The sequence below is a fragment of the Anoplolepis gracilipes genome, chromosome 11 (assembly GCF_047496725.1).
Source record: "Anoplolepis gracilipes chromosome 11, ASM4749672v1, whole genome shotgun sequence".
In the NCBI taxonomy this organism is placed as follows: Eukaryota; Metazoa; Arthropoda; class Insecta; order Hymenoptera; family Formicidae; genus Anoplolepis; species Anoplolepis gracilipes.
This window is the reverse complement of record NC_132980.1, coordinates 6482399-6500902: the sequence shown is the minus strand read 5'-3', so window position 1 is coordinate 6500902 and position 18504 is coordinate 6482399. Positions and strand designations below refer to the sequence as shown.

The 18504-nt window shown below is 33.5% G+C and overlaps 1 protein-coding gene across 6 annotated transcripts in view; it reads left to right on the top strand.

The window, feature by feature from the left end:
* The window catches only part of LOC140671418 (SET and MYND domain-containing protein 4), a 115872-nt gene that overhangs the window by 75269 nt on the left and 22099 nt on the right, over positions 1-18504 (top strand). For all 6 annotated transcript variants that reach the window (XM_072902689.1, XM_072902690.1, XM_072902693.1 and 3 more), the window contains one exon: positions 14261-14385. In XM_072902689.1, coding sequence (XP_072758790.1) covers positions 14261-14385 — 125 coding nt within the window. The remainder of the gene's footprint in view (positions 1-14260; positions 14386-18504) is intronic.

Below are 18504 nucleotides of genomic sequence, written 5' to 3'. Positions count from 1 at the left end.
GAAACTTAACTTTTTATTTTTTTGTATAAGTGAAAAGCATTAGAAAATGTGTACAATAAAAGAATTTATTTTAGAAAATTGCACCAAAAAATTTTGAAAATATTTTCTTTACTTGAAATGTTGAAGAAAAAGACCTTGAAGATTAGAGAATTTTTTAATGAAATTTGAATAGACATCCTGAAAGACTCGATTGTTGATATGGTACATTCATCTCATACGCGCTGCGAAACAAAATTTTTTTTCGATTTTATTACAAATGATAAATGATCGTAAACCTGAGACTTACTCGATATTGACATCTGTAACGCGAGGAACGTTGCACCTTTATCACGAGAATTCCCTTGGTAAAGAGGGGAAGAAACTTAATAAATCGCGTGATTGCGTCATTTATTTTGATGAAACAGAATCAATTTGAGAAATATATATTTTGAGCATCATGAACACGTGGCAATCTTCCAACTCGTCTTACTGTTTCTCGAATCGAAAAGAGATACGAATCAGCCAATTATCTATTTCGTACTAATAAATATTTGCAGCACCCCGTGCGTGACATGCGTGCGGGTTAAACCGCCATTTTATACCAGAAGAAAATATAAAATTACCCCTGACCACAAATAATAGCAAGGGTAATTTACTCTACATTTGATGAATATCAGCGAGCTTAATAATATCTATTAATAACTTAGCTATGAAAAACACAAAGAATAAGAAAGCAGAAAATGTTTCATATATCTATTTTATTAATAAGTTATTTTTAGTTAAATTTAGGAGGAATTTCTTGTAAACATTTTCGGAAAGTTTTTTTGGTATCTTAATCTTTGAACACGGTTTTTTAATAAAAATCTTTCAAAAATTTATATAATAGAGAAATATAATTTTATTAAATTTTATTCAGGTAACATTAGGTTTTTTAAATATGATTATTTAGGAGAAATTTAATTAAAGAGAAGATTAAAATAACATTTTAACTGAAAAAAATTTGTTTTAATTTTTACAAAAATAATAATATCGAAAATTAAAAATTTATTCAAAAACTAAAAATTAATCCAAAATAAATAATAATAAATTCAGACGTTGCAAAATCTCTGAAATGTTTTCTGTATGCGTTTAAGAGACATTGAATTTCACACGCGTTGTTTCTGCACGATTACATTATAATTCTATGCTATTTAGTGGAGTTTCCGAAATTTCAGTTTTGCTTTAACGATATGCATTCCCCGAATTTATCGATACAGACAAGCATAGTTATCATTGCATCATTCACACGGGTAAGCCGCGCTCATCACCTGGTCGGTGGTCGCGTGGATGTTGTGCAAAATCGATAATATAAACAATATGCAAGCCGCGAGTGAGCGAGCGGATGAGTAAGCAAGCGGAGAGTAGCTGTTCTGTCAATTAAAATCGCAACTGAATTAATGACGGATAAATGCAGACATGACGGATTATCCAGAATGGATTTTACCGATCCTCCACTCAGTATCCGTCCCATATTGCAAACGGCAATCATGTCCGATAGTATAATATAGAGAGGAACGTCCTAATTATAATTACTACAATTATTGGCGGATAGTCGGATATTCTCAAACGCGCGGCTAAATCATTAGACAGCCGGAATGCACATTAGCCATGAATATTATTATCGGAACATTTTCGGCGATTACGCGTTCAAATCACGCGTATTCGCCTTAAAAATTTATGCGAATAATGTGACGTAGAGGCAAAACGCATATATATATAGACACGTGGTTTGTAACGACAGAAATTATCGGGTTATTCTCACGGAGAGATTGCGATGTCTGTTGTTGTGAAACGATGTGTTCTCTCTCCATCTCTGTCTCTCCCTTTCTCCGCCGCAAAATACGCGGATTTTTACGCGAATCGCTCCCGTAAACAAAATAAATGACATTTTGCGGAGGGAAGGGACGTGGCCGCGCACATCGCCCGGCCACATTGCAAAATAATGTTTGCAGCCATGACACTCGGGGAAACACGTTTGCTTTATCACGAAATAATAGTCATTGCGTTTTATGCGAGTGTAATTGCGAGGGAAATATTTCACGAGAACAAAGGCAGAGAGGGAGCGAAGGCAGATTCCACAGACCCGTATCAAATATCATTTTATAGTCATTTTTTATGTCTCGCGTTTTTATCCAAATGTCATAGTTAAGAGCCGCAAGAAGGAGAGTTGAAGTTAAAACGGAAAGAGGAAACTTCTCATGGGCGAAATGCACCGTGTTGAATTTAAATCGAGCAAAGCGATGCGTAAAATAATTTCTTCCCCCTCGCCGAATAGATATAAACATTCGCAACGTTGCAATATCTTTTTTTTTTTTTTTTTTTTTCTGAACGGATAACATTTTTGCAAAAATATTGCAATTATTATAAATCAATTATTTTGCAATTAAGATGCCAGGTATAAATGATAAATTGAAAAAAATCAAACTGACATGATGAGCTTAGCGCGATTTTTAAAACAGATAACATCAGGAAAAAAAAATACATATATATCCTTAGATTTTTTTCTCTCGTATTTCTTCGACGGTTGAAAAAAAAAAAAAAAAAAAACTCACGCTCCCGGAGTTAGAGGAGAAAGACAGAGATTGGCCAGATACGAGATCGAGCCATCAGCTGGAGATAGAAGGCCCGCCGAGCTCTTCCTCTCGTCGCGCGCGAAATTAGATCGGCCCCGATCTCCACGGAAAGGCTATTCGCGACTGGATAAATCGTGGATACGAGCCACCGATCGCAATGAACCTGGTCTTTCCTCGGGACCTCACCGGACCCGAGTTCTCGTTCATGCGCGCGAAGCGAAAAAGAGGCAGATGTTGAACATGATCAGGAGGGGGGGTGGCGGGGGGAGGGAGGGGAGAGTGAAGGCGAGAACGAGCCGAGGAAATCTCGCACGTTCGCCCGTCAGTTCGGCAAGAAGAATTGCTCCTCGAGACGACCTGCACGTTCCTGCAAGGGCTTTGATTCAGATTACGGCAGTTTTCAGGGGATAAGCGGCGGTGGGTGAGGACACGACGCGATTATCGGGATAAACATACACGTGGGAAAATCTGGAGCAATGTTTCGCATCAACGAAATTTTATCCGTCATGTTAAACACGGTGAATTATTATCCAAGATGTTGCTTGGAAAAAAAAATTCGAATTTTCAAGGATTTCTCTTGTGTCTGTAAAAATCAGGGAATTTTACTGGAAACCTAGAATTTTTTTTTTAACTCTTTCTTTCATCATTTTACTTTCATATGTAAAGAGTCAGCAAGCCAAGCAAATTATGCCTTTAAAATATATTATAAATGTCTATTTTTTTGTTCATGTTTTAATAAAATATTGAATATGCAATACATATTCTTTATAATTTTAATGATAAAAATATGAAAATTACGTGCACGTGAAAAATGCTTATCTTACAAAAGTTATTCAGTTTTTTCAATACATTTAGAAATATAATACTTAAAAGGCACTTAAAATATTCTTCCTTCGTATAAGTAAAAAATATTAAAAAAACGCGTGCAATAAAAAAATTTATTTTAGGAAGTTGCAAAAAATATTCTCTATAGAATATTGAATAAAATAATTGGAAGGAAGAAATTTTCTACAAGAGTGAACACCTTGTTATCATCTAAACTTATTCAAGATATTTGATTGATTTTAAGTTTGGAATGGTGAAATGTAATCATGTAAAACCAATATTACATATTTTTTATTTAGAATAGAATATATTTGTTATTTTATATAGAAAGAAAGATTAGGAAAAATAATTAAAAATAGATATCCAGATATTCTCATATCGAAAATCTATTGCTAAAGATGTTTATACAGATTTAATATACATATATACAAAAAAATTGATAATCACGAATGGTTACTGTTTTATAGTAACAGGTTCTTGATCTTTTTTTTGTAAATTATATAAATTAAAAGTTCTCCGGTGTTTTATTATTCCTTTAATGGGCGAGAAACGCCTTGGGCTTTGATCGCGGACAATACAGAAGAGAGATTTAATTATCGAAATAAAGAGGGAGCGGATAGAGGAAGAGATGACGAAAAGCTCAACGAGGAACGCTTTCGTGCTCGAGATGATGGAAAGATTCTCGTCGTTACGAGGATACAATTTATTAAGCGGCCAGTTAAAGCGTAAAAACGCATTAGATTTATTGCTCAGGGATTCTACAAAATAAAATAACGCCCGTACGTGGCGTCACACAGTATCCAAGATAGTCGTGTTAAATTAATGCTACGAGGGTAGCATTCGGCCCTACCGTTCGACCCTTAAACCTTTAATCCTGCTGCGAAAGCTTTAAATCCGTTGAATGTCTCAAACTTGCGAATCACGATCGGTGTCGCAGAGAGGTCGACCGACAATGACAATTTTTATTAATTTAACAGATTAATTTCTCAATCAAAAACGAGATACATTCAAAAGATATTTAAAGGCGACATTTAAGAGATTATTTACTAAGAGATTAGATTTAAAACAAATTGAGAATAGGAATTAAATATGATTCGTTTACTGATGTGAAACTTTTTGAAAAAATAAAGAAAAAAGCCTTGATTTTATATAAATTAAGTATCTTAATTTATATCAAAAAGCTAATATATACATATGTATATGTACATTGAAGTAAGCGCATCAGTGAAACGATCGTGAGAAAAACCGATTATCCACCGGGCATCACAAAACATTTCCCAAAGCCTGTCCCGACGAGAAAATCCCCACGTGGCAAGGTGACGCGTCGCGTTTCCTGACAAAAAGCGGAAGCTCTATGGGCGTCGGCGCAATCTCACGGGAGTGGATTAGCCGTCGATGCGAATTCGAGCGAGAGAGAGAGAGAGAGAGAGAGAGAGAGAGAAAGATTGAGAACATCTTTGGCCAGGCTAATTAATGAAATGATCGACATGTGTAACCCTGCCTTGATTCTCCGCTTTACTTAGTCACGACTGTGAAGTGATCTTGTTGTCGCTGACGTAGCTAGACTACCCTCTGTGCATCCCAATGATTCGACATTATCTGTCCGTTGATCAGACAACCCTTCGTAATTAACAAGTTCACGCCGATTCAGTTTCAATCCCGTATTCACAACATGTCGTGGAAAATTATTTAAATACGTGAGAGGTATCTTAGTAACTATATATATATATATATATATTTATATATACACAGGATGTCTATTCCCTGGACATAGAATTCTTAGGGGTTTCTTTTGTATCTAAAAATAATCAGGAATTTTATTGGGATTCAAGAGGGAGAAATTTTTTTAAACATTCTCTCTTTTGATCTCATATTGTAAACAGCAAGTTATGCCCAGCAAATTATGTATTTAAAATATAAATCTATTTTTATTTATATTCAATGTCTTAACAAAATATTAAATATGCCACACATATTCTTTGTAATTTTTGATGATGAAAAAATGAAAATTCTATGCAAGAGTGGAAAAATTTTTATTTTATAAAAATTATTGAGTTTTTTTGAGTACCTTTACAAATTTAATACTTAAAATTCTTTCTTCTTCGTATGAGTGAAAAACATTAGAAAACGCATGCAATAAAAAAATTTATTTTGGAAAAAAAAAGTATGAAAAAATCTTTAAAATATTCTCTTTATATGGATTTTTGAACAAAAATACCTGGAAGCTCAGAGAATTTTTTTACAAGATTTAAATAAAAATTCGAGATAGATATCACGTGGAGGAGCCAAGATGTGAATAAAGAAAGGCTGAAAATTCTAAAAAAGAAAAAAATGTAAGATTTTTTTCGAGTTTATTTAGTACTCTTTCAGCTGCTAAGTCGAGTGTTTAGGGTCGGTTCCATACTTCTTGTCGTATAACATGTGACATTTCGTAATATACAATACCACGCGAGAGATCTCTCCTCGTTTTCGCGCCCATTGTTGCGGCATAGTATTGTTACATTAATTGTTATAGGAGGGATTACATTCGCGCATCGCGGATACACGGGGTTTTCGACGCGAATATAATAAAATGGGAATCGGTTGGCCGATATTTCATCCGCGTAACGAAGAATAATTGGATATGTTGTAATTAATGGCACGCGCGCTTTTCGTAGATCTTCGTATCGCACCGATAGCAGCGTGGAGAGGTGGAGTGAGTGGGAAGGGGTGGGAGGGGGATACGTTGCGAAAAGCGGGAGAAAATCCGGAGAGATGGCTGGCCGCTGCCCGTCGATGTAGCCGGACCGCAGAGAAAATAGCTGCCGGATCGACCATATTTCTATCCGAGCGTAACGCTGGAAAGAGAAACGTCGCGCGCGTACAAACGCTACCTGCCTGCCTGCCCCTGGGCTAGATTATTTTTGCGGACTATGTTTCGACATTGATACCGACATCGAGCGAATCCGACGCAAATAATTTTCTCTGAGAACCGTTCTTTCGAGCAGCGATTTGTACCGATTGTATAAATCTATCGGAAAATCGATCAAGAGATATTATTTAACATCGATAGAAGAGAAATAGGTAGAATGAGAAGGTAAACGTGTCACATAATCAAATTTTTGTTTTGTTTTTATAATTCATGATGTGAAATGATGGTTTTTATATCACAAAAAATTTGACAAATAAGTAATATATTGTTATTATTATTAATGATTTATTTTTATTACCTCAGAGTACCTATTTTCTGGAATCTTCAGAGATTTCTTTTATATCTGGAAAAATCAGGGAATTCTTATAAAATTTTATTGAGACTCAGGGAATTTAAGAAAAAATCCTCTCTTTAATCATTTTGTTCTTATATTATAAATAGTTGGCAAACCAATTGAGTTATACGTTTAAAATATATTATAAATATGTACATATATTTGTTTAACATGTTCAATGTCTTAATAAACTATGGAATACAGTACATATTCTCCAATTGTAATTTTTAATGATAAAAGAAATGAAAAATGGAAGTGAAAAATGCTTATTTTCTGAAAGTTATTCAATTCTTTTTCAGTACATTTATATAACTCTGGCATTTGAAATTTAAAAAGTTCTGTATTTCTTTATATAAAATAAAAATCATTAGAAAACACATGTACGATAAAAAATTTATTTTAGAAAATTGTGTCAAAAAATCTTTTCTTTATCTGGAATTTTGAACAAAAATACTTAAAACATCAGGGAATTTTTGGGGAATTTTTTTACAAGATTTAAATAGATATCCTCTCTAGTCTCTACTTGGAGAAAGATATCACAGAGATATACTTTCAAGTACCTATCTTTCTTTTGTAGACCAAGTTTAATTTTAATTACATATATTACAGAGAATTCCGAGAAATATGTAAATAGAAATATCTCCGTGCATTAACATTGAATTTGTGCTTTCATCGCGACATATCTAATCCCCATCTTATCTCGCGTATACATGACAGATGAATACGTTTTCTATATCAAATAAATAGAGAAGCTCAGAATCAGACATGTAACGTGGTGGATGAGCAACGTCTTCTACTAGCCTTGCAATTACAATGCCACGTTACCCATACAGCCCTGTGAGGGACACTTTCAAGAAGATGGTTCATTTTCCCAGAACTCCCTTCTACCAGCGTATCTCTCACTTATCTAAATGAACGTATACACAGCAGCTTGGAGCCGTCTTCTTTGGAGATACAATTTCTTATGAAAATATTCTATTCTGCAATTTCGTCTCATATTTTTTTCATGAAGCATATCACTTGCTTTATGGTTATATTATAATTTTTGCGTCATACTTTGTACAGATAAAACTATTTTTAAGAATATAAAAATATGGAAATATTTTCACTTTATATGACTTTAATAGTTATTGCTATTCAGACTTTTCTGACTAGCAACCGATTAATGGATATTTTGATTAATTGACAACAGATATGGACAAAATTTTATTCGAATAACAGATACAAAGCATAATTTTATTTGTGACAAATTTATTTTTATTCAAAAAATTTATTCGGTTAAGTAATAATTTAAATAAATTAAATAAATTAAGTAATAATTTAAATAATTTAAATAAATAAATTCTTATTTAAATAATTATTTAACTAATATTATTTAACTAATTTGTTTTTATATTATTTTTTATCCATACTAATTAAATATTATAAATATTTGACAAAAAACGAAAAACATATAAATCAAATATTATAATAATAATTATATGTATATGTTTCTTTTTCATCAAAAAAAGAAGATCTTATTAAACGATAAAAAAAAAACAGAATTATTTTAATCTGACATATTTTTTATTCATCGGTTTAAAAAATAACTGTAAAAATAAAAATAAAATATTTTGTACAACTGTCTAATAAAACCTATAAAATATAATAGATATCATAAATAGAAATTATAAAATAGCAAATTATGCAGAATAATGAATAATATTCAAGAATACGAGTAACAAAATAAGAAATCTTTAAATAATTCTTGAAATAAATATTTAAATATATACATATATAATAGTACAAATAACAGATAAAATTTTATTCAAACAACAAATTAGATAAAAATGTATTCGAATAATGTCTATCTGTGAGAGTTGTAAAAAAATAGATGTAAAATAATCGCAGAAATAAATAATTTAATTCGAGCTAATGGAACGGTTAGAACATTAGCCATACGTATTAAAAAAACGAAGGAATGAAAGAAAGATTTCATTCATCTCCAGTGACATTTAATATTACGATAAGAGAAAGTAACAGTATTATCAGCGCCGTCGATTAATCTTGCGAGAATATTGTTGTCCCCTTTAGAATGATGCCTGATGTCGCGACATCGTCATGGTACATTAAAATTCAAAGCTCTACCATTATTCGCAAGCGCAGGGAGCGTTTCTAACGTTTTCGCGCGTATCTCGAATTCGACGTACGCGAAAAAAGCTCATCACTTTGTTAACTTTGAGAATTTTTATAAAAACCGTCCGTTAAAATATTTTTAATACACCTCAAAATCCGTCACGTAAATCCGCTAATGACGAAACTTGAAAGGCATCAATTGAAAGTTCAAACCGAGCTGACCGCTCGTCGTTGGTCACTCAGCTTTAATTAGGTGATCTCTCCCTCTCTCTCTCTCTCTGTCTCTTCTACTGACGGCCCCTGATGCTCGTACTCATTTTTGATGAAAATTTTTCTCTCTACAAATATCTGCTTTGTGTAACTTGTCTCCTTTTTTTTCTCGAAAGCCACAACGAAACTAATTTTCATCGCGATCGATTCCGCTCGGTATCGAGAGCCGCTGGTGGTGGTGGTCGCCGCGTCTTTCAAAGCGTAAAATAATTCCTTGGTAGAAAAAGTCACCTCAATTAGCCTTAAGGATTTCTTACGAAACTCGCGATTAGAGTTTAAACGGCTACAGGACCACGATATATACATATATATATAATACCGCAGCAATTCCGGTTCTTGCGGACAAAGTGTACCGTTTAAACAGACTGCCACGGAATCCACCACGCTTACCGCGAACCACGGTAAGAAATTTAATATCCGCGTCCAGAAGGATTACTTAAAATGCCCGCTGGCCATGTTATTGGTAAAAAAGTTTTTCAAGTAAACCGTATCGTACATCCATGTTCCCTTCACGTCAACCCGGGATTGCTCACAGTTTTGGTGTAGTCATCATCTCTGCTTTTTCGTGACTTTTATTTAAAAAAAAAAATCAAAACTATACTTGAAGTTATTTGCGAAATTTCTCAGTTGTTTATCAATCATGTGCAGACAGAATATAAAATTATTTATAACTGAATATAATATAAATACGAGAAAAAATTAATTTTAAGTTATTTAAATTATTAAATTCTATAATTTAAATAAAAAGAAAAACAACAGTGATAGTGGAGATACCGAAGGAAGTCGAATACGTCGCACGAGATTGTGCGGATTTGTCTTTCGTTTGCGATTGTCTCGAGAATGCCATTACGCCTACAAGGATGAAGCCATTACGGTAAGGCAAATATACGAGAGTATTTTTCTATCGACGCGAAACGTCTTGGTAGCGTCAACAAGATGGGCGTCGCCGAGAAGGCGATGAGTTCCAATCGATTGCCACTTGTCATTCGCATATTCGTAGCTGCTCCACTCATCCGCCGAACAAAGCGTGCGCCTAACGTGTGTACGTTCCGAGAGGAGTGCGGAAAAAGACAAGGAGGGGGAGGCAGAGAGCGAGGGGAAAAAGAGAGAGAGAGAAGGAATCAATAAAAGCATTTACTCTGCCTTCAAAAGAACGGATGGGAAGGAGGAGAGGAGAGTCGGACCGAAAGAGCGAAGGGTGGCGATAATGAACAAGAGGAACCGGAGAGAAGGATGAAGAGAGAGAAAGGGCGATGGGCTCGGTATCGGGACACGGAGATGCAGGGAAAGAGGGAACAAGAGGACGAGAACGCGCCGGCCCGGTTTGATTTCATCCGATAGGTTCGCAATAACAGTGCAAATTATTATTCCGCTCCCGTCCACATCGATCGATATGTCGCTGTGGATCTATATATTGCATGGCTATGATCTGGAAGCCGACATCGCCGACCTTCCCTACCGAGTAACCCCGGAATTAACCCAGGCAAAGCAGGACGTTGGAGAGGGTGAGAGACGATGAAGAGACAGAAAGAGAAAGAGATAGAGAGAGAGAGAGAGAGAGAGAGAGAGAGGGGGGGAGCAGAAATTCCCAAAGTGAGTGTTCATGGGGCAGAAAAAATCGACAGATTGTGCGCGCACACACATATGTGGAAAGAACGACACTTTTAATAACCGATAATATTTAACGTGCGCCGAATTCAATTTGTAGGAAAAACAGAGCCACTCTGTTTCCCTTCTCCATCGTGAGATGATTCGACAATCGTCGGTGATTTTACGGCGACTGCAAAAATCGCGAAATGTACTCGCCGATCCGTTTCTACCTCGTGCGCGATGTAAAAAATTCCCAGCGTCCCCCACCGCCCTGGTTTATTTGCCGACAATACTGCCGAAATGTCAGCGTATATCGGTGTTATTTATCCACAAACATCGCCAATATTACATCACTACGGATTGCAACGAGCCAGAAAATCAGAGCACACTCCTTCGACGTTTCAATGGCTTTCCGTGAAAAATTGTTACTTGAAGGTGATCATTTCAAGAAAAAATTTTTTAAAGAACTACTATAATATTTTCAAATATCACAAGAGAAATTATTAAATTCAAAAATAATTTATATTTAATTATTATTAATATTTAAGATAAAATTTACTATATAATATTATAGTATTTATAAAATTATATATATATATATATATATATATATATATATATATATATATATATATTTATTTGTTGATATTATATTTATAAATAATATTTTGTGATATTTAAGATATTTGTTTTTATTCTCCATTATTTTTTAAAATATAAATTATTTTTCTTCATCTTTTTTGTTAATATTAATAAAGATATAAATACTAATACTATATAAATTCTTATACTTTTAATTTATCTTTTTTTTTCAAACTAATTTTAATAAATTAAGGCGGCAAATTACGGATAATTTTTAGTTAGATGTAACAGAAATTTTTATTATGCATTTAATTAAAAATTATCGGAATTATGTCATATTTGGTATTATTTTAATTATAAAAATATATAATTCATTATAATTATTTTCAAAAAGAAATTAATTAAAAATATAAGAACTAGATTTTTATTTATGTTAAAATAATGACTAAAATATATTTTTAATTATAAATTACAAATTATGTTTTGTATCTACAATAAATACAATTCATTAAAATTTAATTTTAATTCGTTTTTGAAAAATTTTGAAAAATTTACCTAATTAAAAGTAGCAACTATATATATATATATATACACATAACTAGCCAATTGAAATGCGATTGCGCATTTACAAATAATGGTGATTAGTTCAAATCTATCATGTAAAAAAATCAAAAATAATGAAAAATCAACTGGATGCAATAATCAAAATATGTATATATAATGGTGTTAAATAGCTGAAAAAAAAGAACAAAAAGGAAAAAAATAAGGCTTGTTTTTTTCCCCTCAAAAGCCACCACACGAAAAAAATTTATATTAAATTTCTGTCTATATTTATGTCTCTCTAGCTCGGTTACAGAAATATGTATCCGATAATGCCATGTATTATCGGGCCTACGTGGCCGGATTGTATATTTTCTATAATTATTAACTAAAAGCGATATGCTTAAAATCCGACACGCGACACCGGGGAATTCACACGAATGGATGATATCGTATCGTATCGCGCCGTGTATCACAAAGGTAACGCGCGAATTTATCCCGATACACCATCGTTACACAATAGTGGGATGAGTGACGGTGCGCTCTGACGTTCGAAGCCAGAAAAATATTGAAAAATTGACGGACGGCCTATTGCTCTGTGTGTAGTGTTTAATAATGGATAATATTTGATACCAGATCCGCCCCGGAGGCGGATATCATCGGTACCCATTCGTCAACGCCATACGCTCCGCGCGCGCGAAACAGTTTTTTATAGCAAAAATCCAAAATATAATAGAATTTAGAGCCGGTTAAATCCCACCTCTCTTAAAATTCAAAGCTTTACATCAATATATGTACATTCGCCAAAGATACTTTATTATTGTTCCGTTTTATATTACATGTTCATATATATATATATACCTATATATATGTTCCTATATTTAAAACTGAATAAATATTGGAACAGAACTTTTTTTAGCAAAGAATATAGATTTTACGAGAGAGGAAATTTGAGAAACGTTTTAATGGAGACAAGAAAGTGGAGCAATATAATAGATAATAGATCTTTCCAGTGATAAAATAGCACAGCTATTTATACATAGCAAGTATTACGAGAATTCATATAATTATAACATCCTTTTTAATGATGTTATAATAGATATTAATTATATATTATTTAGAAATATATTTTACTCGGTTTATCCAATAACTTTGATTACTCACCCGATTTTGTTTCGTTGTCAGCGTACTTTCGCGGACTAAATTATTTTCATAAAATAACGATACCACTAATTATTGGTAATATCAAATCTTATTCGAGCAAACATTGACACATTTTATATCATCATTATTATATATATATATATATATATATATATATTTATGTTGTAAGTCGGACGTGTTATCAGGAGTGTTCGCGGTGCAAAAACGGGATAATTTCCTGGGCATCGAGATAATAAATTATCTTTGCACGCAAAGAATAGCACACGATTGCGCCACTTTTATCGAAATGAATATTGCAATTTTCGGCCGACTTTCTCTCTGCTATGTTGCATCCTTTTTTCCTTCTTTTTATTTTTTTTTTTGTTAGGATATTGCACTTTTGCCACGATTTATATCATTATTTCCGTCGGTTTGCAAGAAATTTACGTACACGCAGCAAGAAGCTGCAAATTTCACAACAAGGGATGCGCGCAATTATTTTCTTTAACAATAATTTTCAGAAAAAAATCAGATTTAGTAAATCTGATAAAAAAAAAAATCGCTTTATATGCTATTTTTTCGCAGAATATATAATAAATATTTTAAAATTCTTATATTTTATTCAGGTCTCGGCATTATTCGAGCGTATTTTATAAAAATACATACAATATTTTAAACTTTGTGGCAGTATTTTTTTTTCATTAGCAAAGCATCACATCCAATGAAAATTTATACTGCTATTTATTACTTCTATATACGCGAAGCTTTTCAATTATGAATATTTACTACGTACACATACATACGTCTCGAGTCCCTGTCTGTCTCTGTATCGATCTTTGAATATGTGCACATTTACGTATACGCGGGTGATCTTTGTATAGTGCTTACGTCACATCAAACATTCTATCGTATAGATTGCTACACGGCCGAATATGTATCGCGAGTAGAGGGAAGGAGGATATCTCTGGTAGTACTCGCGAAACTCTGCAGTATTTGCGTCTACTTCGTGAAACTCGAGAAGATAGTAATTTGAAGCTCTCGTCGAGAGAGGATTCGGCGAGTGTGTTTATTCCGGAAGTACATATCGCGTTATCCGCGACGCGCGCGTCGCGTCGGGACATACGCGGAATATTCATAACGCCCTTGCACCTTCTCACCATTCGTTGTAAATGACTTGCAAATGTTTCGCTAATTACAATACAGAGCCCGTGCTCATTGGCAACTCGCTTACTCTCGGCTAATGAGTAATACGAGATAATGCAACGAGAGCGATAGATATGTAGACGCGAGTGAATCACCATCCCTATTATTTATTTATTTATTTTTTTTTTATTACTAGATTATTTGTCATTATTACAGACAGGAGCTTCAACGAAAGATAGAAGAATGCGAACGTTTCTTGAAAGCCAACGAGAAGTCTCTGATGACAGTCGATCCCGTCAATATTGACAAGGTGGCTCGATTAATCTTGAACGGACAAAAAGGTACGTTGAAATTTCTTAGGATGCATGAATATACTTATCGAACTTGTAATATAAATTTAATAGAAGTTTGTTGCAAATCTTTCTTTTTTTTTTTTAATCCATATATTTAATATAAATTTATGTAGGGGAAGGTGCGTATGAAAGAGCCAGTTTCAGAGAAAATGATTAAGAAAACAATAAAATACAATGTTTACTAATCTAATTTGTTGTTTATATAAAACAAAAATACAAGACTCAACTATTTTAGTAGTCATTTCTTAATTTAAAAAAAAAATTAAATTCGGCTATTTCATAACATGATGGCATTAAATCAAAACGCCATCAAGTCATGAAAGAGCCGAGTCCTTGTAATCAGAACTTTGATTATAATAAATGCGTAAAATATGTTACCTCTTTTCAAAAATAAAGGACAAAGAGTCGTAGCTTAAAAAAAATTAGCAAACAACTTTAACTTTAAAAATTATTAAAATTAAAATTAAAATTATCAAACAATATTTATAAACATAACAAAAGTGAAATGAACATAAATTTTTCATATAAATTTTACTTAAACATAAATTGAACTTTTTAAGGAACTTTGGAAGTTATAACTGCAAAAGAAATTACTTTGAAAAATATCTTAGAAGCATAATTTTGACAAAAATAATTAAATATTCCTTTAATTCCACGTGACTCATGTGCCCATCCGGAACAAAGTTTACACTGGTACCATTCTTTCTTACTCTTTTTATAGCTTTTATTGCTTCACACTATACAATCGTTATTTTCTTTTTTTGTATTATCTGCTTTTCTTGAACGTCTTTCCTTTATTTGTGACAATATTTTATTATCTGAATCTGAAGAAGTTGTGTCATCATATAATGAGATATTCAAACTACTTTCACTACTAACATCGTTCGTTTTAGATTTTCTATTAAGAAGTTTTATAGATTTTTTAGTTACTATTTTCAAAACATTTCCTCTTAGAAATTTTAACCTCACCAGACATTATAAAACGAAAGCATTGCCTACGAAATATTTACATAATTAGAAGGCTGAATAAATGCATAAAACCATAATATAATTTTTATGAAGTTATTTAATTTTACAGGAGAATATTATGCATCAGCGTCATTTGTTTACGAAGAAATTTCAAATTTCTGTGAATGAGAGCCATTTAGTGTTGCTATATAAAAACTAAAACATCTTTGAAATGCGTTCAGAAATTTTCAAAAAAATGAACGTGTCTCTTTCAAAACGTGGTTTTTTCATGCCCACCTTTCCCTATATTAGATATACATATATTTAATATAAATTTGTCATGTATATTTTTTATATGAAATATTTATATTATGTATATAATACATATTATATATAAATTTAATAGAAATTTGTTGAAAATTTTTCTTTTTTAAACCTCTATATTTATTTAAAAAAGGGCTGTCTGTATATGTCATTTGAAATAGCGTTAGAAATTCGTCCAAAATGAAAATTGCCTAAATTCCCGTGTCCAGGTTGACATTTAAGCTTTAATGATTATCCTTAAAACATTATTATGCTGACACATTATTGAAAATCGTATTCGACGAGAGTAGTATTACGTAAAGCGTGTAATGTTATCATGGATCGCGGTTTTAAGTGTAATCTGCGGGGGTAACAAGAGGTTAGCGAGGCAAGATTGGCGTCAATATCGTTACCAGCGCGCTCGTGTATAAGATAGAGAGACAGAGAGAAAGAGAAAGAGAAAGCCAGAGATAGAGAGATATGAAGAGGTCGAGAGATCTGCAATAAAGGCGTAGTAATAATGTCGCGTGCGCAATACCAGTCCTTCTCTGTCTCTCCCCCTCCCCCCTCCCCGTCACGTGTATCCAACTTCAAAATGCAGGAACCATTCTCGGATTATGCGCTCCTCGGTATTGTCTTGTGTCTATTGACTGCCTTAGAACTGTACTAGAGATAGCTTCCCGGGATATGTCATTTTCGAACACGCCGAGTGGAATAAGGAGTACCCTTCGCTGAAGAGGAGAAGAGAGGAGAGAGATTCCCTTTGTATATGATAAGAATTACAGTAACTATTAGCTTAGTCGTTCGACACGAGGCAACAACGACGATATTATCGATAAGCGAATAATATCAAACAACGTGAATCAAATCATTCGGAAGGGATGTGTATACAAGCGACAAAGAATAACCCTTATTCCGTATCGGTGATATGACGATAGTGATTTTCGCCCTTGCAATTTCTAACGGTATCAATTTCTTCAAGTGTTTTACTTCATACATTTGAAATAACAATACAGGGTGTTCTTCCGAATTTCTTTTTAAAAATGGATCGAAGGGTGGATTCTCCGGCCAATTTGGGGATGATTTTTCTTCAGTAAAAATGTTGAGGCAGCAATAATTTAATATTATTAATATTAAATCGAGTTATAAGCGATTGAAAGAGAAAGATTTTTCTTTTAAACTAAATTTTATGGAATTTAAAAATTAATACAACTACGCATTTTTTTAAATCAAGTTAATCTTAGATGGAGTTTACTTTGATAAAATGTTAATTTAAAAATTACTTACAAAAATATACAAATAGCAGAAATTAGGTGCTTGCAAAAAAAATGATAAGTTCCCTCGACATTTTCGCTGTGAAAAAATGATCTCCAAATCGACTAAAAAATCTGTTCTTAAAAAAAATTGGGAAGTTTAAAAACACCTTGTACATTTAAACAAATTATGTTGCAAATTTATTGTCTAGTGTTTATTTAGAAGGCTCAAAGGAAGTACACAGAAAAAAAATTATTACTTTTTAAAAATATCTTTAATCTCGACGTAAATTTTGAAATAAGATTATATAGCGTTGAAATTGCTTGCGAATATAAATTGCTTGTTCGAAGGACATTTAATATAGTTCTACGAAGAAAAACATATTCTTATTATTCAAGAATAATTTTTATGAATAAGGAAAAAAAATGTTGGATAGAAATATTATAATTATATTCACAAAGTTATTATAACAAAATTAAAATAATAATATTTTATTCTCTTGAGATAAGACTATTATAATAATAAAATAAAATTGTATTATATTAAGAATCAAACCTTTCGTCGAAGAAATAGTTTCATTGTTTAAAGCACCAAAAATAATATTTGAAGGTACAGGGATTGGAGGGGGGGGGGGGCAACTTTACATTTTTCGCAACTTTAAGATTCCCTGTAGGAATTTGGAAAATTTCCGAAATCGTAACTTTGACCAGCGACAACTTTTTTATTTCGCCCTTCGATTATTAGTAATAATCGTTAGAATTCTTCGGGAAGGGTTAAAAGAACTGTTGACAGAATTGGCGGTTAGCAAAAAAAAAAAATTTTCACCTCGATAAGACGAATATTCAAAGTCTTAGAGGGGTGAAAAATTTTGTCGGAAATCGATAGTTTTGTTGAGAGTTCTGATGGTTACCCAAAAGAGTTCTAACAATATCCTTAACAACTAAAGCTCTGAAGTTGATTAAAAAAAGTTATACTGTCTAAAAAAGTAGCAAAAAAAAAAATGTGAAGCTGGCCCCCCCCCCCCCCCCGTACTGTCCGGTGCTTTAAACGACGGAATTATTTCTAAAACTGACAGGGAATATAGTCGATTATATTATTGAATCGCGTCTCTTCTTGAGTTAATTACGCGCATTCGCAGCCTGAAATACACCTGCCGATGTAGACCGCGCGCATCCTTTACGTCGCATTTAATCCGCGCGTCATAAACACACGTGGTTGCGGCAAGTGCGTCAGAAAGAGAGAGACAGAGAGAGAGAAAGAGAGGGTATGTGCAATGAGTCAGGCACGTATTCTTCGCAAGAAATTCTGCGAAGCGCGCGCGGTGACTTTGCGAACGATATCGAGTTTCGTTTCCCCCCTCCCCTCCCCTTCCCCTTCCCCTTCCCCCGCCCCCGCCCCCATCGTCGTAGAGTCGTCGTGGCATTGTCGGCGAAAATCCTATTCACCGGCGTGCGATTCCCGCGCGTCGCACAAAAGCCGCCGTCACCGCCGTCGCCCCGCAAAATATGTGATTCGCGAAACCCGGGCTTTAAGACCCCTTTTGCGCACAACGCGTATACTGACGTCGCGTAAACTTGCATTCTCACCCCACCCACCGTCGCA